Consider the following 23,456-nt stretch of genomic DNA (forward strand, 5'->3'; position numbering starts at 1 on the left):
CCATACAAATCATGGGTTTAGAAATACAAGCAACATACTAATATGCCTTCATATATATCTATAAATGTGATGCTTCTCACCTTGTGAAATTTGCCAGTGTTTGTATAGTTTTGGCAATAAGAGTGAGGTTTCTTCTTGCTCTGTCTTCTGGATACTCTAGTTAAAGAGATAAATTCTTTAATTTCTCACTCATCACAAAACATATCTAATTTTGTATTACATACTACAATCATTATGTGCAATCAAGCTGCATACAAAATAAATAGCTAAAGAAGGGTAGACATAGGCTAATATGTAATTAATGAGTATTATAGAACTGATTAGTTTCTTGTCTTTAACTTAATATAATCTTAAGTATATATTTAAAAGTTTGTTACTAAACTTATAATCTGCAATGATGAGAAAACCCACTTGTAGATAAAAATGTATATGTGGAAATGGCTGGTGTGGGTCGAGAAAATTGTATGTAGAGGAGCACACAACATTTTGACCTTCCTTGGTCATCGTCAGGTTCGCTCCACTACTAGTGCTTTCTCTACCCATACCAGCCGTTTTATTATATATTTCTCATATATTCCTTCCTCACCCAGCTTGCTGAAAAACATTTATCTAGCAGTTGTTGAGTTTCAAACTGAAATACTATTGTGGATATCCTTTGAAGCGTCAGTGTGTGTATGTTTTCTTATAGCGAAGCCACATCGGGCTATCTGCTGAGTCCACTGAGCGTTGTAGATTCGTAGACTTATTGCTGTACTAGTGGGAGACTTGAAGAACAAGTGTTTGAATAATATTTATTGCATATAAAATAAATCTTAAAACCACAAGAGCAGTAATCTCTAACTGTTAAAATGGGACAACAATAAATTTCTCAATAAAAACACTTACCCTGTGTCAGGTTAAAAAGGCTCGGAGAAAGAATTGCTGGACAAAGGAAACGCAGGAAGATGGAAGCACTGATCAACTTATCACAGATGTGTTCTTTATCTATTGCTTGTAACTGTCCCCTGTACTCACTGAAGACTTCTTGAAATTCACTACATAAAGTGGGAGATCTTAGGCACGTTGAAATTAACTGTTTCAAATATTACTATACAACCAAAATATCTTCTTTGTTTAGTCTATTGATAGATAGATATATAAAAAAACCACAGCCTTCTTGTTTTTTTATATTTGTTGTTGTTGTTGTAAAAGTATGGATAAGCTAACCAGGCAGGGGAGCAGCTAGGCATACAGTTGTACAACCATGCATAAGATTGAAAATTTAAGAATCACATTTTCTGTGATGGAAAACTTAATACGATTATTTCCTCTAAACAAAAATTAGGAGAAAATCCTAGTGATCGAAATATAACTTTCTATGATACTTTACATGCGGTATGGTTAATTTTTATAGATTATGTGTGTGCAAAAGAAGACAAGGGAATACACCATTTCATGTTTAAATTTCCAAACTGCCCAAGGGAAGACTCCCCGGACTCCCACACTAGGAGAAACGAGCTCCTTCCCATACTGTAACTGAGAATTACACCATTTACGTAACTGTAAGGAGTTGCAATATCTCTAATGTTTAGGAGCCTGTAATAAATACAAGCCAGAATAGTAGCTTGACCTAGTGACGAACATCATGCTCCAGTTTTTATTTGGTGCAGATTATGCATTTTAGACATAAACAAAGTACACATACTGTGTTTTTGGAACAGTTTAAGTTTACAATGTATTTTAAGGTGAAGCACTCACGCAATCTTTCTGGTGCAACCTAGAATTACATTAATACTCACAAAAATGTTCCATGCCAGCCTTCTCAGCTGTACCCAAGCAATCACGTGCATAATTGTGCATGCTGATAGTCAAACATCAGTAACCTAAAAGTCTGTAGAATTATACGACTGGATTTATTTTATGCTATTTGAGCATTTAATGGGAATTCAAATAGTGTACTAAACCTTTCAGTGATGTTTAATCATATTGCAAATTAATAATATGTTTATATAAACACACACACAACAACAAAAAAACATTTTTCCAATGAAAAGTTCACTAACATTCTCAAACATCAGGTCATTTGGGCCACTGTGACATGGTGCCTGGGATTTAGAAATTCTAGATGTTAACAACCACACAAACTAGTGTATAAAAGATGCCCTCAGTAACTAAGTGGCAAGATTTAGGTTTTATAATACTAAAATTCAGGGTTCCCTCTCTAGGACCAACACAGTGTAAGTTTCCCTTAAGACAAGACAAATAGATATAACATAGAATTCAAATTTGTCCAATTAAATCAACAATTTTTTTTCATATTTCTGTCAACTGCTCCCAACTACAATAGAATATTACTCGGTTTATACAATTTGGCTGTAGTATTATTAGGTATCTGAGAATTCCTCAGACACATTAACATGTGACCATCTTATCTAACAACACTTACAAAGGCAGATTCTGAGCAGATCTTGTGATTTTTTCCCATGCTTCCTCCACAAACCTCAGTAAGTTTTGTTGTTGTTGTTGTAGAAGTTGTTTGTTGGGAACTTTGCTGGGGTCTACCTAACCAACAAGAATGAAACATACATCCATGTTTACGTCTTTGAAACAATCAATACTAAGTTTCCAGGTGTTTCAATATGAATCATTAAAATGTGCAATAGATTTAGTCTTTGATGTGTGTCTGGTTCAACTGAACACGTGTGCATGTTTTTGTATGTATCTGGTTCAACTGGTGGTATGTGTGTGTTTGTGTATGTTTCTGTGTTATTGATTATGTATGTGTATTTGTGTGTGTAACTCTTTCACTGATCATGTGTGTGTCCGTGTTTCTGGTTCAAATAGTGATTTGTATACATTCCCAGTTCAACTGATCATGTATGTGTGCCTGGTTCAGGTGGTGACGATGTATGAATATCTGGTTCAACTGGTGATATATGTGTCTGTTATTCAACTAATCATACAAGTGTGCCTGGTTCAGGTAGTGATGATGAATGCATATCTGGTTCCTATCTAATAATGTGTGTTCTTCAGTAGCATCCTATATAGGCTACTTTCTCTGGTAGGCCTAACTTCACAAACAAAGTTTCAACAGATATTCTGAGACAAACTGTATGAACAATCTACTTGCAAAATGTTCTTGTTATGACATAATCACTGTCTAACCTACTAACTGAAACGAAAATGATAAGTTAAATCACTCAGTCTGGAATTTTTATATTATGTTAAATTTATCCATACTACAGGAATCTTCTGTAAAAAACTTTATATATAGCAAAAAACACACGCAGGATGAAATCTGACAACAAACATACAAGATTCATAAGAAGAGTTTTAATTTCAGTTGTTTTTGGAAAAAGAACCTCACAGTTAAATTTGATTTATAAAAACCCCTGCAAAAGAGATGTAAAGAATGTACAAAGATTTATACAGAAGATCAGTACAAGTTATCTAAAGAAGGAGCTTTGGTCTTAACAATCTGTACATGTTTTCAAGAAAAAGACATTAACTTATTTATGACTCTTTTAGTTGCCTTGTACTAACCTGATATATTTTACACACAGTTCTTAACCAAACAATACATCAAAGTGAAGTCTTACCTCACACTCATCTTGAGATGCTAAAACTTTCTCTACAAATTCCTTCAACGTATCTTGCAAATACTGAAACACCATATGATGTTTTTTCACAAGGTTTATAACACATGAGGGTCATTACAAGTAATATGTTTATATTGAAACTGATTTGTTAAACACAGAAATAAATCACTATTCAGAACACAAAATGGTGTTGTAAGGTGTTCTATCATTAGACAGCTGCTTTGAAATTGTTCAGTAAAAATAATGCAAATACCAGTTCAACTGACAATAATAAACTAATTTATTTCTTCGATAGCACTCCATACTGCCTACATTCACTGGTAGAGTTACAATTACGAACAAAGTTTCAATAGAAATTCTGAGACCAGTAGTACATCTAACTGAAACTAGTGATACACCTAACTCAAAATAAGCTTTTACCAACAACTTGTAAACGTTTCTTGTTAATCAGTTGATAACAAACACGCTGACTGACTAACTTATAACATGTTCACTGACAAGCAAACTCACACTAACTCCTAACTTACTAATGGAAACTGAATTGATAAGTTAAGTCATTCAGTCTAGCATTTGTACATGGTGATAATTTTCTTCATACTATAGCAAGCTTCAATATTCAACATGTGCCTGAACTTTCAAGTATCTAAACTTCACACAGTCATTAACTCATGCAAAAAGACTCCCTCTGGTGAAAAAAATAACTAATACATTGAAAACATAGCATACAACAATAGTAAGTTTGTCCCAGTTTCAGGAGCATCACATGAATAGGTCTTAAGAAAGGAACTGAATTTTCCTATGAAAATAGTTTTCACCATTGCATAAACTCGTTTTATGTTTCAAAATTATTACTATTTTTCAATTATTCATTAATAATTGCAATGGTATATCTTAAATGATTTTAATGTACCTTGATAACTTATTTCGAGAGAACACGTTATCAGATCCTGCGTTTTTCATCAAGTTTAAAGCACAGAAACTGATCAAAAGACAAATTCAGTATCTTGATCGATCAATTGATTTTTTGTGTTTTTACACAAACAAATATATATATAAAACTCATAAAACTAACTACATCAAACAAATGTTTATGTATTATTTTTTGCCATTCATTTTTCAACATTAAGAAGTCCTATGCAACACAAGAATAACTGACATCGAACAAGTTTATCTCACCTTATCTCCAAGTAGTTTCATATATGCTTCTGAAGCTTTTGTTGCAAAAGAGTTCCCACGAAAGGTCAGGTGTTGGTCATCTTAACAAAAGAATAAAGAGTAACTCACTGTAAAAACTTGAATGTATATATGTTTATGTATATAATCAAAAACATACACTGGGTCAAATCTAGCACTGAAAAAGACAAATGTAGGAGACTCATAAGAAAAGCTTTAATTTGTATTACTTTGGAGGAAGAAAAATTTTAACCTTAGGGATGCTAATAATTATAGTAAAAGATATTAAACTTTCCAGTTCATTAGACTCAACCTCATCTATTCAACTATGAAATAAATTTTCTCTAACAAGCGCACTATGCATTCCTAAACAAAAAAACAATGAACATTACAATTTGAAACTTTGTTTCAGCACAAAGCTACACAATAAGTCACACCTGCCCTGTCCACAATAGGCAACTGAAACTCAGATATTAGCACCGTAAGTCTATAAACTTACTACAGGCACAATGGAGAACACAATTCAAAACAGGATAACAATCAACTAATTGGATAAAGCTTCAGTGAACCGGATAAAAATTTGTTTGTACTTTATAGAGAAAAACTGCCAGAAAATATAGGATTCTGACACAGTAAGTAAAAAGTACAAGCTCTCTCTTGCAGTTTGTGAAACTTTGCAAAATACAAACAAACAAGGTTTTGTAAAAACACTAAATAGACGAATGAATATACATCATAAAGTTATTTAGTTTGCTTTCTTTCCAGAGCTCTTGACAAGTTTCACAATAACTTAGTTTATTTCAAAATAAATGCATAAGGGATTCAAAATTTAAAAGATCCACCTACCAATTTTCTTAACGTCATCTATTACAATAGTTGAAAGAAATTCTTTTGCACTGTTTTCCTTCTGCATGATACGAACTAACGTTACTGCGATGTTTTCCTAAAGAATTTTAATAAGATTTTTAAGAATCAAGATATCTCTTGTTTTCATTAAATCCATTAATCCATGCACAGAGAAACAAAAACATAACACTTACATAATTTAAAAGAGAGTTTGAAATAAATATTTATATTCACTACAGCACAGATCGAGTACCCAATCAAACTATTAACTAATTAGATATAAACTTTAACACTTAGCTGGAAGGCTGCTAACTCAACATGTCACAAACTGTGTATCTTACCACAGTACAAGCTAGTTGAGTGTAAACTGAAATTTGTAGTATTTGAGATGCAGCAACTTGATTGGTTAATTTATCTTATGAGCTCAAGTTACACTTATTGCTACATTCAATGTCTTCAGAAAATATCTAATGCCACTGGACTATTTGCTTTCTTTAAGTTTAATAACTGAAGAATTTTCTTGGCATTTTATCAACTGGCAGAGCCTAAGAGATCCATAAACAGTCTATTTCTATGAGCCAAATAAGTGTCAAGGAAACTTCTGGCACCCAAGATTCAATAGTTTAGTTAAAGTATTTGTCTAGCACGCAGTGCCACATTTGAAATTTCAAATTGTAACTTCTTTGGAAGGGCTTTTGTAGCAGTTTTATAATAATAATATGTAAACTACCCATTTTTAACAACAACAAGTAAATAAAAAACATTGTATTACCTTGACAACTACATGAAGAGGGTCTAGCATCTGAATCAAAGACTTGTTTTTGGCACTCAGAAACTAAAAGGGAATTTATAAACTCAGTATTGTAACTTTTACAGACATTAAGGTTCTAGATGAATCAAAGATAGTATGAATTTTTAATAAATTAGAACAATTTTTAACAGAACACTTAAAGTAAATTATAGATAAAAGTACACTTGACCATCTAATGAATAGAATAATACAAAACATAATTAATTAACTTTGGTAGACCACATAAAACATAATTAATCAACCTTAGTAGAACATATAAAACATAATTAATTAACCTCAGTAGACCAGTTGTGATGCTTGAAAGTTTTAAACACTGCCTTATGATTTAAACAATTTTAAACGGACAGTGATAAACATGCACTACGGATAGAGCTGGCTGGAAGATATTTGACCATATCTATATAAAATTCTGTAATTTGCTAGACTTGGTTGAGATTTTTGTTTTTGAATATTCAATATACATGATCAAAACAACTTCATATTGCATTGTAATGAAAATATGATTATTATGTATTTATTGGGTTTGTAACTAAATCAATTATCAAAAACGTGACCTCTGTTGTTGGAAGAAAACTACAGTTCAGAATAACCTGTCTAACATGTTCTATATAATAATACAGTAAAAGTTATAACTCAAACTTATCTAATATGTATATTCTATATAATAACACAGTAAATACTACAACCCAGACTAACCTGTCTGAAAACTTTATACTGGTTAAGTGGTACTACAACCCAGACTAACCTGTCTGAAAACTTTATACTGGTTAAGTGGTACTACAACCCAGACTAACCTGTCTGAAAGCTTTATACTGGTTAAGTGGTACTACAACCCAGACTAACCTGTCTGAAAGCTTTATACCGTTAAGTGGTACTACAACCCAGACTAACCTGTCTGAAAGCTTTATACTGGTTAAGTGGTACTACAACCCAGACTAACCTGTCTGAAAGCTTTATACTGGTTAAGTGGTACTACAACCCAGACTAACCTGTCTGAAAGCTTTATACTGGTTAAGTGGTACTACAACCCAGACTAACCTGTCTGAAAGCTTTATACCGGTTAAGTGGTAATACAACCCAGACTAACCTGTCTGAAAGCTTTATACCGGTTAAGTGGTAGAATGTCAACACTCTGATAACAAGCTTTAATTCGAACGGAAGGAACATTTTTAACACCCGAGTTTTTCTCAAGCTTCACTTTGTACCTGAATAAAAAAAAATACATATGATATACAGCAATTCCACTGACTTAAGTTCAAGTAAAATACTTTTGCAGTTTTAAAATACAAGCATAAATAATCCAGTATTTAGAATTTATTTTCAAATAGATGTACAACATGTAAATGTTTCACAAGAGAACATAATTCTGTTAAATGTACCTAATCTACACAGAAACCTATTATAAATATGTTTTCAAAATTAATAAAACACTTGCACACTCTAACTGACAGAAGTTTCAATGTTATAATGACACCTACCTGTTTTCTGTCATTCGTTTTCCACTCACGAGATTTACAGGAATATCTATAGATCCTAACAGGAGACAAAAGTATGTCATGTAATGTTAACACCTACAGAGTGTGTAACACGATACTGTAACAATAACATGTGTGACGTTTGGACATTTCTTTAAAAAACTTTAAAATTAATGTCACCACAAGAAGTGGTAGTTGTAGCTATACAATCACACAGTACATGGAGAGCTTAATGTGACAGTTACAGATGTAGCTATACAATCATACAGTACATGGAGAGCTTAATGTGACAGTTACAGATGTAGCTATACAATCACACAGTACATGGAGAGCTTAATGTGACAGTTACAGATGTAGCTATACAATCACACAGTACATGGAGAGCTTAATGTGACAGTTACAGATGTAGCTATACAATCACACAGTACATGGAGAGCCTAATGTGACAGTTACAGATGTAGCTATACAATCATACAGTACATGGAGAGCTTAATGTGACAGTTACAGATGTAGCTATCCAATCACACAGTACATGGAGAGCTTAATGTGACAGTTACAGATGTAGCTATACAATCACACAGTACATGGAGAGCCTAATGTGACAGTTACAGATGTAGCTATACAATCACACAGTACATGGAGAGCCTAATGTGACAGTTACAGATGTAGCTATACAATCATACAGTACATGGAGAGCTTAATGTGACAGTTACAGATGTAGCTATCACACAACATATGTTGCTTTCTACACACGCCTGATCAAATGTGTACTAACCTCATTTCTCTTCCCCCTCTACCTATTTTGTGAACCTCAGCTTCCACACATACACCTACTTTCACATGTCATAAGTCAACTTTCACACACACAGACCTTTGTCTATATATCATAACTTCCCCACACATATCAACTTCTGCATATCATAATTCCACACAGACACAACTACTTTCATATATCATACCTCAACACACATATACCTATTTCCATTTGTAAAAATTCAGTTTCCTCACATACGTACCTAGCAGTTTATTCCTTTTCCGTTTTGTCTCTGACTCCCGATACAAATTTATAGAGATGGTTTCAATTTCTGGGACTTTGCTGAAAACAAAATATTTACTCACTGTTACAAAAGCTATAAGATTTTAACTGCATACTAAATTATCACTAAAACAGACCCGTTCTGCAAATAGTGATTCAATATTTAACAAACAAACAATTTTGTATGTTGCCTCAGGGTTAGTAGCAATGAGGTAATTAGGCCCAAGCTTTATTAAAACAAAAATAAACAATTCCCCACATAAAATTAATAATGAACCATATGACACAGCACTGCCTGGTCATCAGCTAATCAGCACAGACATACTTTATTGAAATACTGGAAAAAACCCTCAAAACTACCAAACTTATCTGTTCCTATAAAACAACAAGTGGTTGAAATCTTTTCTGTCAATATTAGGTACTAATGACACAATCAGAAGCAAGTTTGGTCTAAAGTTATAAATGATGGATTATAACTTTATTGTAGTTAAACTCTCAGAAAAATAATGTTAAAGATAACTGATGCATAAATTTATGTATTTTGTTCAAAGGTTAATAATGTAGTATGTTTCAAAGTCTCATTATCTGTTAAGATAACAGATAATAACTGAAGCCTGGTAGCATGAATTATAACCCTTTGTCAGTGTTATACCCAAGGTATGGATTTACTAGCTTACTTTTGTCAGTGTTGTCACCGAGGTATGGATTTACTAGCTTACTTTTGTCAGTGTTATCACCAAGGTATGGATTTACTAGCTTACTTTTGTCACTGTTATCACCGAGATATGGATTTACTAGCTTACTTTTGTCAGTGTTATCACCAAGGTATGGATTTACTAGCTTACTTTTGTCAGTGTTGTCACCGAGGTATGGATTTACTAGCTTACTTTTGTCAGTGTTGTCACCGAGGTATGGATTTACTAGCTTACTTTTGTCAGTGTTATCACCAAGGTATGGATTTACTAGCTTACTTTTGTCACTGTTATCACCGAGATATGGATTTACTAGCTTACTTTTGTCAGTGTTATCACCCAGGTATGGATTTACTAGCTTACTTTTGTCAGTGTTGTCACCGAGGTATGGATTTACTAGCTTACTTTTGTCAGTGTTGTCACCGAGGTATGGATTTACTAGCTTACTTTTGTCAGTGTTATCACCGAAGTATGGATTTACTAGCTTACTTTTGTCAGTGTTATCACCGAGGTATGGATTTACTAGCTTACTTTTGTCAGTGTTATCACCGAGATATGGATTTACTAGCTTACTTTTGTCAGTGTTATCACCAAGGTATGGATTTACTAGCTTACCTTTTGTCAGTGTTGTCACCAAGGTATTGTTATGTAGAAATACTACCTTTGTCAGTGTTGTCACCAAGGTATTGTTATGTAGAAATACTACCTTTTGTCAGTGTTGTCACCAAGGTATTGTTATGTAGAAATACTACCTTTGTCAGTGTTGTCACCAAGGTATTGTTATGTAGAAATACTACCTTTGTCAGTGTTGTCACCAAGGTATTGTTATGTAGAAATACTACCTTTGTCAGTGTTGTCACCAAGGTATTGTTATGTAGAAATACTACCTTTTGTCAGTGTTGTCACCAAGGTATTGTTATGTAGAAATACTACCTTTTGTCAGTGTAGTCACCAAGGTATTGTTATGTAGAAATACTACCTTTTGTCAGTGTTGTCACCAAGGTATTGTTATGTAGAAATACTACCTTTTGTCAGTGTTGTCACCAAGGTATTGTTATGTAGAAATACTACCTTTTGTCAGTGTTATCACCAAGGTATTGTTATGTAGAAATACTACCTTTTGTCAGTGTTATCACCAAGGTATTGTTATGTAGAAATACTACCTTTTGTCAGTGTTGTCACCAAAGTATTGTTATGTTGAAATACTACCTTTTGTCAGTGTTGTCACCAAGGTATTGTTATGTAGAAATACTACCTTTTGTCAGTGTTATCACCAAGGTATTGTTATGTAGAAATACTACCTTTTGTCAGTGTTGTCACCAAGGTACTGTTATGTAGAAATACTACCTTTTGTTAGCGTTGTCACCAAGGTATTGTTATGTAGAAATACTACCTTTTGTCAGTGTTGTCACCAAGGTATTGTTATGTAGAAATACCACCCTTTGTCAGTGTTGTCACCAAGGTATTGTTATGTAGAAATACCACCTTTGTCAGTGTAGTCACCAAGGTATTGTTATGTAGAAATACTACCTTTTGTCAGTGTTGTCACCAAGGTATTGTTATGTAAAAATACTACCTTTTGTCAGTGTTGTCACCAAGGTATTGTCATGTAGAAATACTACCTTTTGTGAGTGTTGTCACCAAGGTATTGTTATGTAGAAATACTACCTTTTGTCAGTGTTGTCACCAAGGTATTGTTATGTAGAAATACTACCTTTTGTCAGTGTTGTCACCAAGGTATTGTTATGTAGAAATACTACCTTTGTCAGTGTTGTCACCAAGGTATTGTTATGTAGAAATACTACCTTTGTCAGTGTTGTCACCAAGGTATTGTTAAGTAGAAATACTACCTTTTGTCAGTGTTGTCACCAAGGTATTGTTATGTGGAAATACTACCTTTTGTCAGTGTTGTCACCAAGGTATTGTTATGTAAAAATACTACCTTTTGTCAGTGTTGTCACCAAGGTATTGTTATGTAGAAATACTACCTTTGTCAGTGTTGTCACCAAGGTATTGTTATGTAGAAATACTACCTTTTGTCAGTGTTGTCACCAAGGTATTGTTATGTAGAAATACTACCCTTTGTCAGTGTTGTAACCAAGGTATTGTTATGTAGAAATACTACCTTTTGTCAGTGTTGTCACCAAGGTATTGTTATGTAGAAATACTACCTTTGTCAGTGTTGTCACCAAGGTATTGTTATGTAGAAATACTACCTTTTGTCAGTGTTGTCACCAAGGTATTGTTATGTAAAATACTCACCTTTTGTTAGTGTTGTCACCAAGGTATTGTTATGTAGAAATACTACCTTTTGTCAGTGTTGTCACCAAGGTATTGTTATGTGGAAATACTACCTTTTGTCAGTGTTGTCACCAAGGTATTGTTATGTAGAAATACTACCTTTTGTCAGTGTTGTCACCAAGGTATTGTTATGTAGAAATACTACCTTTTGTCAGTGTTGTCACCAAGGTATTGTTATGTGGAAATACTACCTTTTGTCAGTGTTGTCACCAAGGTATTGTTATGTAAAAATACTACCTTTTGTTAGTGTTGTCACCAAGGTATTGTTATGTAGAAATACTACCTTTTGTTAGTGTTGTCACCAAGGTATTGTTATGTAGAAATACTACCTTTTGTTAGTGTTGTCACCAAGGTATTGTTATGTAGAAATACTACCTTTGTCAGTGTTGTCACCAAGGTATTGTTATGTAGAAATACTACCTTTGTCAGTGTTATCACCAAGGTATTGTTATGTAAAAATACTACCTTTGTCAGTGTTGTCACCAAGGTATTGTTATGTAGAAATACTACCTTTTGTCAGTGTTGTCACCAAGGTATTGTTATGTAGAAATACTACCTTTTGTCAGTGTTGTCACCAAGGTATTGTTATGTAGAAATACTACCTTTGTCAGTGTTGTCACCAAGGTATTGTTATGTAGAAATACTACCTTTGTCAGTGTTGTCACCAAGGTATTGTTATGTAGAAATACTACCTTTGTCAGTGTTGTCACCAAGGTATTGTTATGTAGAAATACTACCTTTGTCAGTGTTGTCACCAAGGTATTGTTATGTAAAAGGTATTGTTATGTACCAAATATGTAGAAATACCTTTTGTTAGTGTTGTCACCAAGGTATTGTTATGTAGAAATACTACCTTTTGTCAGTGTTGTCACCAAGGTATTGTTATGTAGAAATACTACCTTTTGTCAGTGTTGTCACCAAGGTATTGTTATGTAGAAATACTACCCTTTGTCAGTGTTGTCACCAAGGTATTGTTATGTAGAAATACTAACCTTTGTCAGTGTTGTCACCAAGGTATTGTTATGTAGAAATACTCACCTTTGTCAGTGTTGTCACCAAGGTATTGTTATGTAGAAATACTACCTTTGTTAGTGTTGTCACCAAGGTATTGTTATGTAGAAATACTACCTTTGTTAGTGTTGTCACCAAGGTATTGTTATGTAGAAATACTACCCTTTGTCAGTGTTGTCACCAAGGTATTGTTATGTAGAAATACCACCTTTGTCAGTGTTGTCACCAAGGTATTGTTATGTAGAAATACCACCTTTTGTCAGTGTTGTCACCAAGGTATTGTTATGTAGAAATACTACCTTTTGTCAGTGTTGTCACCAAGGTATTGTTATGTAGAAATACCACCTTTGTCAGTGTTGTCACCAAGGTATTGTTATGTAGAAATACTACCTTTTGTCAGTGTTGTCACCAAGGTATTGTTATGTAGAAATACTACCTTTTGTCAGTGTTGTCACCAAGGTATTGTTATGTAGAAATACTACCTTTGTCAGTGTTGTCACCAAGGTATTGTTATGTAGAAATACTACCTTTGTCAGTGTTGTCACCAAGGTATTGTTATGTAGAAATACTACCTTTTGTCAGTGTTGTCACCAAGGCATTGTTATGTAGAAATACCACCTTTGTCAGTGTTGTCACCAAGGTATTGTTATGTAGAAATACTACCTTTGTCGGTGTTGTCACCAAGTACATTATTGTAGAATGTAGAACTACCTTTTGTCAGTGTTGTCACCAAGGTATTGTTATGTAGAAATACTACCTTTTGTCAGTGTTGTCACCAAGGTATTGTTATGTAGAAATACTACCTTTTGTCAGTGTTGTCACCAAGGTATTGTTATGTAGAAATACTACCTTTTGTCAGTGTTGTCACCAAGGTATTGTTATGTAGAAATACCACCTTTGTCAGTGTTGTCACCAAGGTATTGTTATGTAGAAATACCACCTTTGTTAGTGTTGTCACCAAGGTATTGTTATGTAGAAATACTACCTTTGTCAGTGTTGTCACCAAGGTATTGTTATGTAGAAATACTACCTTTGTCAGTGTTGTCACCAAGGTATTGTTATGTAGAAATACTACCTTTGTCAGTGTTGTCACCAAGGTATTGTTATGTAGAAATACTCACCTTTGTCAGTGTTGTCACCAAGGTATTGTTATGTAGAAATACTACCTTTGTCAGTGTTGTCACCAAGGTATTGTTATGTAGAAATACTACCTTTGTCAGTGTTGTCACCAAGGTATTGTTATGTAGAAATACTACCTTTTGTCAGTGTTATCACCAAGGTATTGTTATGTAGAAATACTACCTTTGTCAGTGTTGTCACCAAGGTATTGTTATGTAGAAATACCACCTTTTGTCAGTGTTGTCACCAAGGTATTGTTATGTAGAAATACCACCTTTTGTCAGTGTTGTCACCAAGGTATTGTTATGTAGAAATACTACCTTTGTCAGTGTTGTCACCAAGGTATTGTTATGTAGAAATACTACCTTTGTCAGTGTTGTCACCAAGGTATTGTTATGTAGAAATACCACCTTTTGTCAGTGTTGTCACCAAGGTATTGTTATGTAGAAATACTACCTTTTGTCAGTGTTGTCACCAAGGTATTGTTATGTAGAAATACCACCTTTTGTCAGTGTTGTCACCAAGGTATTGTTATGTAGAAATACTACCTTTTGTCAGTGTTGTCACCAAGGTATTGTTATGTAGAAATACTACCCTTTGTCAGTGTTGTCACCAAGGTATTGTTATGTAGAAATACTACCTTTGTCGGTGTTGTCACCAAGGTATTGTTATGTAGAAATACTACCCTTTGTCAGTGTTTGTCACCAAGGTATTGTTATGTAGAAATACTACCCTTTGTTAGTGTTGTCACCAAGGTATTGTTATGTAGAAATACTACCCTTTGTCAGTGTTGTCACCAAGGTATTGTTATGTAGAAATACTACCTTTGTCAGTGTTGTCACCAAGGTATTGTTATGTAGAAATACCACCCTTTGTCAGTGTTGTCACCAAGGTATTGTTATGTAGAAATACTACCTTTGTCAGTGTTGTCACCAAGGTATTGTTATGTAGAAATACTACCTTTTGTCAGTGTTGTCACCAAGGTATTGTTATGTAGAAATACTACCTTTGTCAGTGTTGTCACCAAGGTATTGTTATGTAGAAATACTACCTTTGTTAGTGTTGTCACCAAGGTATTGTTATGTAGAAATACTACCCTTTGTTCAGTGTTGTCACCAAGGTATTGTTATGTAGAAATACTACCTTTGTCAGTGTTGTCACCAAGGTATTGTTATGTAGAAATACCACCTTTGTCAGTGTTGTCACCAAGGTATTGTTATGTAGAAATACTACCTTTGTCAGTGTTGTCACCAAGGTATTGTTATGTAGAAATACTACCTTTGTCAGTGTTGTCACCAAGGTATTGTTATGTAGAAATACTACCTTTTGTCAGTGTTGTCACCAAGGTATTGTTATGTAGAAATACTACCTTTGTCAGTGTTGTCACCAAGGTATTGTTATGTAGAAATACTACCCTTTGTCAGTGTTGTCACCAAGGTATTGTTATGTAGAAATACTACCTTTTGTCAGTGTTGTCACCAAGGTATTGTTATGTAGAAATACTACCTTTTGTTAGTGTTGTCACCAAGGTATTGTTATGTAGAAATACTACCTTTGTCAGTGTTGTCACCAAGGTATTGTTATGTGGAAATACTACCTTTTGTCAGTGTTGTCACCAAGGTATTGTTATGTAGAAATACTACCTTTGTCAGTGTTGTCACCAAGGTATTGTTATGTAGAAATACTACCTTTGTCAGTGTTGTCACCAAGGTATTGTTATGTGGAAATACCACCTTTTGTCAGTGTTGTCACCAAGGTATTGTTATGTAAGAAATACTACCTTTGTCAGTGTTGTCACCAAGGTATTGTTATGTAGAAATACTACCTTTTGTTAGTGTTGTCACCAAGGTATTGTTATGTAGAAATACTACCTTTTGTTAGTGTTGTCACCAAGGTATTGTTATGTAGAAATACTACCTTTGTCAGTGTTGTCACCAAGGTATTGTTATGTAGAAATACTACCTTTGTCAGTGTTGTCACCAAGGTATTGTTATGTAGAAATACTACCTTTTGTCAGTGTTGTCACCAAGGTATTGTTATGTAGAAATACTACCTTTGTCAGTGTTGTCACCAAGGTATTGTTATGTAGAAATACTACCTTTTGTCAGTGTTGTCACCAAGGTATTGTTATGTAGAAATACTACCTTTTGTCAGTGTTGTCACCAAGGTATTGTTATGTAGAAATACTACCTTTTGTCAGTGTTGTCACCAAGGTATTGTTATGTAGAAATACTACCTTTGTCAGTGTTGTCACCAAGGTATTGTTATGTAGAAATACTACCTTTGTCAGTGTTGTCACCAAGGTATTGTTATGTAGAAATACTACCTTTATCAGTGTTGTCACCAAGGTATTGTTATGTAGAAATACTACCTTTTGTCGGTGTTGTCACCAAGGTATTGTTATGTAGAAATACTACCTTTTGTCGGTGTTGTCACCAAGGTATTGTTATGTAGAAATACTACCTTTTGTCAGTGTTATCACCAAGATATTGTTATGTAGAAATACTACCTTTTGTTAGTGTTGTCACCAAGGTATTGTTATGTAGAAATACTACCTTTTGTCAGTGTTGTCACCAAGGTATTGTTATGTAGAAATACTACCTTTTGTCAGTGTTGTCACCAAGGTATTGTTATGTAGAAATACTACCTTTTGTCAGTGTTGTCACCAAGGTATTGTTATGTAGAAATACTACCTTTTGTTAGTGTTGTCACCAAGGTATTGTTATGTAGAAATACTACCTTTGTCAGTGTTGTCACCAAGGTATTGTTATGTAGAAATACTACCTTTGTTAGTGTTGTCACCAAGGTATTGTTATGTAGAAATACCACCTTTTGTCAGTGTTGTCACCAAGGTATTGTTATGTAGAAATACTACCTTTGTCAGTGTTGTCACCAAGGTATTGTTATGTAGAAATACTACCTTTTGTTAGTGTTGTCACCAAGGTATTGTTATGTAGAAATACTACCTTTTGTCAGTGTTGTCACCAAGGTATTGTTATGTAGAAATACTACCTTTTGTTGGTGTTGTCACCAAGGTATTGTTATGTAGAAATACTACCTTTTGTCAGTGTTGTCACCAAGGTATTGTTATGTAGAAATACTACCTTTTGTCAGTGTTGTCACCAAGGTATTGTTATGTAGAAATACTATCTTTTGTTAGTGTTGTCACCAAGTTATTGTTGTGTAGAAATACTGCCTTTTGTCAGTGTTGTCACCAAGGTATTGTTATGTAGAAATACTACCTTTTGTCAGTGTTGTCACCAAGGTATTGTTATGTAGAAATACTACCTTTTGTCACTGTTGTCACCAAGGTATTGTTATGTAGAAATACTACCTTTTGTCAGTGTTGTCACCAAGGTATTGTTATGTAGAAATACTACCTTTTGTCAGTGTTGTCACCAAGGTATTGTTATGTAGAAATACTACCTTTTGTCAGTGTTATCACCAAGGTATTGTTATGTAGAAATACTATCTTTTGTCAGTGTTGTCACCAAAGTATTGTTATATGGAAATACTACCTTTTGTCAGTGTTGTCACCAAGGTATTGTTATGTAGAAATACTACCTTTTGTCAGTGTTGTCACCAAGGTATTGTTATGTAGAAATACTACCTTTTGTCAGTGTTATCACCAAGGTATTGTTATGTGGAAATACTACCTTTTGTCAGTGTTGTCACCAAGGTATTGTTATGTGGAAATACTACCTTTTGTCATTGTTGTCACCAAGGTATTGTTATGTAGAAATACTACCCTTTGTCAGTGTTGTCACCAAGGTATTGTTATGTAGAAATACTACCTTTTGTCAGTGTTGTCACCAAGGTATTGTTATGTAGAAATACTACCTTTTGTCAGTGTTATCACCAAGGTATTGTTATGTGGAAATACTACCTTTTGTCAGTGTTATCACCAAGGTATTGTTATGTAGAAATACTACCTTTTGTCAGTGTTGTCACCAAGGTATTGTTATGTAGAAATACTACCTTTTGTCAGTGTTGTCACCAAGGTATTGTTATGTGGAAATACTACCTTTTGTCATTGTTGTCACCAAGGTATTGTTATGTAGAAATACTACCTTTGTCAGTGTTGTCACCAAGGTATTGTTATGTAGAAATACTACCTTTTGTCAGTGTTGTCAGCAAAGTATTTAGAAAACAAAATAATTTTCATTATGAATGTGAAAACGTATTGTTAAATGTTTTTATCTAACCTGTTTGAGACAACCAATAGTCATACAAAACATAACAAGTAACCTGAACTCAAAGTGTTCACCCCAGAAACACGTGTCAACCATCGGCTTTGAAGAGGATCTGTCATAGATGGCTTCATCCAAACACACCTCACAGAAATACCTGAAATACATAAAACAACATAACACAATCTGTTTGTTTTCAGATAGAGTAAAATATTGTTGGTTTGCTGCACTCAGTATAATATAAGAATTTGACCGGGAATATTTATTGATATAAGACATTACAAACTGTTTAGCTGTACCAAATTAACTTGATGTTAGTACTTGTACAAGGACATTAAATACCTTCATCAGAGAAAAGTTAGCTTGTGCAAAAACGGTATGAGGCCAACCAGAAATAGAACTAGCTAGATTCTCCATCAAGAGAAATGTACCTTAGTTCACTCTCCATGAACTGTCGATAAATGATTCGGTTCCAGACCATATAAAAGACTCGGCATTGTTTGTAAGTTTGTAAAATTATTGTTTGTAAACCAGTATTTGTAATAACTTATAATAAATTGTATTGTTGTTTGTATATTAAAATATACTTGTGTTAAGAAAGATAATTGCATGTATCAACCTTGTTGGCAAATATCGTATATTTGATAAAAGCAGACATTCAGTTATCTTCTAAATTAAAATTAAAATTTCTCTCTACTTGAAATCATAATAAGTAATACAAATAAAATAAAAACAGAAAAACAAATGAAAAACTTAAAATGCTTGTTGACGTTGTTGGCATTGTGTTTACAAGTATTAATAACACTAGAAATAATAAACTTAATAAAATTTATTGTTGTTAACACAACTTTTAATACCACTCCAAATTGTCTTCTTTATATGTGTCTTCTCTTTACAATAAAATGTACCACTTATTACTTATAGCTATAAGGTAGTTAATAGAAGTAATTCTTAATGTGGAAACTCGACCTTAAGACAGGGATATACTACAATGGTAGTACCTCTGGGTTTTGCTACTTGTTTTCTAAGTTTTGAGAATACAATACAATCAAATAATGAGGATACAAAAACTTAGTTATGTAACTACATTCTATCGTTTTGTTTAAAACACCAAAGAAAGAGATTATTCTGAAAAAAAAACATGTATAACTCTTAATGTTTTTAAAATATAGGTTTTATTTACATAGAAAAATGAATGATGGCCCATACTGCCACGTAAGTTGTTTAAAAACTTACGACACTCAGATTTTTTTACATAAAACATTAATTATCATCAGGAAGATAACGAAAAAATCTTTAACCTGAATCAATAACTTTAACAGTTCACCTTTTCTTTACAGGAAGTCCCTTTGCTTCCATGATCCATATTATCAGTGAATTTTCAGTTCTTCGCTGGTTATGACTTTGTCTGTGTATAGTTTCCTTTAACCTGTGAGAAAAATAAAAGTGAAATGGTTCAGTCAATATCGGTCTAAAGAAATGAAAGGAAACTGACAAAAGTGAGAGGGTAAGACAATCTTTATCATCTAAATTACTGATATAGTTCTGATTAAACCAATCCATAATCAACACTATATTCGAATATCCGCCAGATCATGTGATTCCTTATTTGTTATAACATAAAATATATTAATTTCTCTGATTTCAGCTCTTAAACTTCAACATAAAATATAAGTTATCTGATAACTGCCAAAATAATAGAAAATGTATTAATTTTTGATGTACGGTTTACTAAAATCTTTCTATTTGGTTATATTTGGGTTTTGTAAACAATGACACATTCACATATTAGAACACATGAATATATTTCATACAGTAAACACAAGATTTCGGTAATGAAACGTTACCTTTGGACCCAACTGTTCCGTTCTTCTTCTGAGGTACAAGAATAGTGTCGAGTTTCCCCTTGGTTGTAGGTCAGCTTAAAGCAGTGCTCTTTGCCACAGTAATTTCCATTATGTGAATTTACCTCAATATCACATTGGGAAAAATCTATACTAGAGATTGCACTAGGACTAGGCAGTAATAAAGATTCATGAGACCTTGAAGTTCGAAGTTGTGAGGAAGACATACTGAAAAATCAGATAGAAACAACTATCAAATAATACAGAAATTAAACATAAATACACAAGCATCAACACATTTGGAAATAAGAACACTTTCTGCTCCAATATAACAATTCAAAATCACTAGATTAGTCTAATATTGTGAATTATTTGTTGTGTAAGTAATTGTTCTTCTAATTGTTAGTCTAACATTGTGAATTATTTGTTGTGTAAATAACTGTTCTTCTAATTGTTAGTCTAACATTGTGAATTATTTGTTGTGTAAGTAACTGTTCTTCTAATTGTTAGTCTAACATTGTGAATTATTTGTTGTGTAAGTAACTGTTCTTCTAATTGTTAGTCTAACATTGTGAATTATTTGTTGTGTAAGTAATTATTCTTCTAATTGTTAGTCTAACATTGTGAATTATTTGTTGTGTAAGTAATTGTTCTTCTAATTGTTAGTATAACATTGTGAATTATTTGTTGTGTAAGTAACTGTTCTTCTAATTGTTAGTATAACATTGTGAATTATTTGTTGTGTAAGTAACTGTTCTTCTAATTGTTAGTCTAACATTGTGAATTATTTGTTGTGTAAGTAACTGTTCTTCTAATTGTTAGTCTAACATTGTGAATTATTTGTTGTGTAAGTAACTGTTCTTCTAATTGTTAGTCTAACATTGTGAATTATTTGTTGTGTAAGTAACTGTTCTCTAATTGTTAGTATAACATTGTGAATTATTTGTTGTGTAAGTAACTGTTCTTCTAATTGTTAGTATAACATTGTGAATTATTTGTTGTGTAAGTAACTGTTCTTCTAATTGTTAGTCTAACATTGTGAATTATTTGTTGTGTAAGTAACTGTTCTTCTAATTGTTAGTCTAACATTGTGAATTATTTGTTGTGTAAGTAACTGTTCTTCTAATTGTTAGTCTAACATTGTGAATTATTTGTTGTGTAAGTAACTGTTCTTCTAATTGTTAGTCTAACATTGTGAATTATTTGTTGTGTAAGTAACTGTTCTTCTAATTGTTAGTCTAACATTGTGAATTATTTGTTGTGTAAGTAACTGTTCTTCTAATTGTTAGTATAACATTGTGAATTATTTGTTGTGTAAGTAACTGTTCTTCTAATTGTTAGTCTAACATTGTGAATTATTTGTTGTGTAAGTAACTGTTCTTCTAATTGTTAGTCTAACATTGTGAATTATTTGTTGTGTAAGTAACTGTTCTTCTAATTGTTAGTCTAACATTGTGAATTATTTGTTGTGTAAGTAACTGTTCTCTAATTGTTAGCATAACATTGTGAATTATTTGTTGTGTAAGTAACTGTTCTTCTAATTGTTAGTATAACATTGTGAATTATTTTTTGTGTAAGTAACTGTTCTTCTAATTGTTAGTATAACATTGTGAATTATTTGTTGTGTAAGTAACTGTTCTTCTAATTGTTAGTATAACATTGTGAATTATTTGTTGTGTAAGTAACTGTTCTTCTAATTGTTAGTCTAACATTGTGAATTATTTGTTGTGTAAGTAACTGTTCTTCTAATTGTTAGTCTAACATTGTGAATTATTTGTTGTGTAAGTAACTGTTCTTCTAATTGTTAGTCTAACATTGTGAATTATTTGTTGTGTAAGTAACTGTTCTTCTAATTGTTAGTCTAACATTGTGAATTATTTGTTGTGTAAGTAACTGTTCTTCTAATTGTTAGTCTAACATTGTAAATTATTTGTTGTGTAAGTAACTGTTCTTCTAATTGTTAGTCTAACATTGTGAATTATTTGTTGTGTAAGTAACTGTTCTTCTAATTGTTAGTCTAACATTGTGAATTATTTGTTGTGTAAGTAACTGTTCTTCTAATTGTTAGTATAACATTGTGAACTATTTGTTGTGTAAGTAACTGTTCTTCTAATTGTTAGTATAACATTGTGAATTATTTGTTGTGTAAGTAATTGTTCTTCTAATTGTTAGTATAACATTGTGAATTATTTGTTGTGTAAGTAATTGTTCTTCTAATTGTTAGTATAACATTGTGAATTATTTTTTGTGTAAGTAACTGTTCTTCTAATTGTTAGTATAACATTGTGAATTATTTGTTGTGTAAGTAACTGTTCTTCTAATTGTTAGTATAACATTGTGAATTATTTGTTGTGTAAGTAACTGTTCTTCTAATTGTTAGTCTAACATTGTGAACTATTTGTTGTGTAAGTAACTGTTCTTCTAATTGTTAGTCTAACATTGTGAATTATTTGTTGTGTAAGTAACTGTTCTTCTAATTGTTAGTCTAACATTGTGAATTATTTGTTGTGTAAGTAACTGTTCTTCTAATTGTTAGTCTAACATTGTGAATTATTTGTTGTGTAAGTAACTGTTCTTCTAATTGTTAGTCTAACATTGTAAATTATTTGTTGTGTAAGTAACTGTTCTTCTAATTGTTAGTCTAACATTGTGAATTATTTGTTGTGTAAGTAACTGTTCTTCTAATTGTTAGTCTAACATTGTGAATTATTTGTTGTGTAAGTAACTGTTCTTCTAATTGTTAGTATAACATTGTGAACTATTTGTTGTGTAAGTAACTGTTCTTCTAATTGTTAGTATAACATTGTGAATTATTTGTTGTGTAAGTAATTGTTCTTCTAATTGTTAGTATAACATTGTGAATTATTTGTTGTGTAAGTAACTGTTCTTCTAATTGTTAGTATAACATTGTGAACTATTTGTTGTGTAAGTAACTGTTCTTCTAATTGTTAGTATAACATTGTGAATTATTTGTTGTGTAAGTAATTGTTCTTCTAATTGTTAGTATAACATTGTGAATTATTTGTTGTGTAAGTAATTGTTCTTCTAATTGTTAGTATAACATTGTGAATTATTTGTTGTGTAAGTAACTGTTCTTCTAATTGTTAGTCTAACATTGTGAATTATTTGTTGTGTAAGTAACTGTTCTTCTAATTGTTAGTATAACATTGTGAACTATTTGTTGTGTAAGTAACTGTTCTTCTAATTGTTAGTATAACATTGTGAACTATTTGTTGTGTAAGTAACTGTTCTTCTAATTGTTAGTATAACATTGTGAACTATTTGTTGTGTAAGTAACTGTTCTTCTAACTGTTAGTCTAACATTGTGAACTATTTGTTGTGTAAGTAACTGTTCTTCTAATACAGTCTGGTTCAAAAGA

At 32.6% G+C, this 23,456-nt stretch overlaps 1 protein-coding gene across 5 annotated transcripts in view; it reads right to left on the bottom strand.

Moving 5' to 3' along the window:
• Positions 1-23,456, bottom strand: part of LOC143228756 (disabled homolog 2-interacting protein-like) — a 146,047-nt gene that overhangs the window by 21,253 nt on the left and 101,338 nt on the right. For all 5 annotated transcript variants that reach the window (XR_013015448.1, XR_013015449.1, XM_076460073.1 and 2 more), the window contains 13 exons: positions 20,080-20,304; positions 19,560-19,661; positions 18,291-18,389; positions 8,900-8,979; positions 7,887-7,941; positions 7,496-7,613; positions 6,370-6,432; positions 5,598-5,694; positions 4,755-4,834; positions 3,579-3,641; positions 2,426-2,541; positions 886-1,034; positions 81-156 (listed from right to left, as the gene is read on the bottom strand). Coding sequence is in view for 3 of the 5 variants with exons in the window: in XM_076460073.1 (XP_076316188.1) it covers positions 81-156; positions 886-1,034; positions 2,426-2,541; positions 3,579-3,641; positions 4,755-4,834; positions 5,598-5,694; positions 6,370-6,432; positions 7,496-7,613; positions 7,887-7,941; positions 8,900-8,979; positions 18,291-18,389; positions 19,560-19,661; positions 20,080-20,304 (1,323 nt within the window). In the remaining 2 variants the exon portion in view is untranslated. The remainder of the gene's footprint in view (positions 1-80; positions 157-885; positions 1,035-2,425; positions 2,542-3,578; positions 3,642-4,754; positions 4,835-5,597; positions 5,695-6,369; positions 6,433-7,495; positions 7,614-7,886; positions 7,942-8,899; positions 8,980-18,290; positions 18,390-19,559; positions 19,662-20,079; positions 20,305-23,456) is intronic.

This window comes from Tachypleus tridentatus, chromosome 10 (assembly GCF_004210375.1).
Source record: "Tachypleus tridentatus isolate NWPU-2018 chromosome 10, ASM421037v1, whole genome shotgun sequence".
NCBI classification, from domain to species: domain Eukaryota; kingdom Metazoa; phylum Arthropoda; class Merostomata; order Xiphosura; family Limulidae; genus Tachypleus; species Tachypleus tridentatus.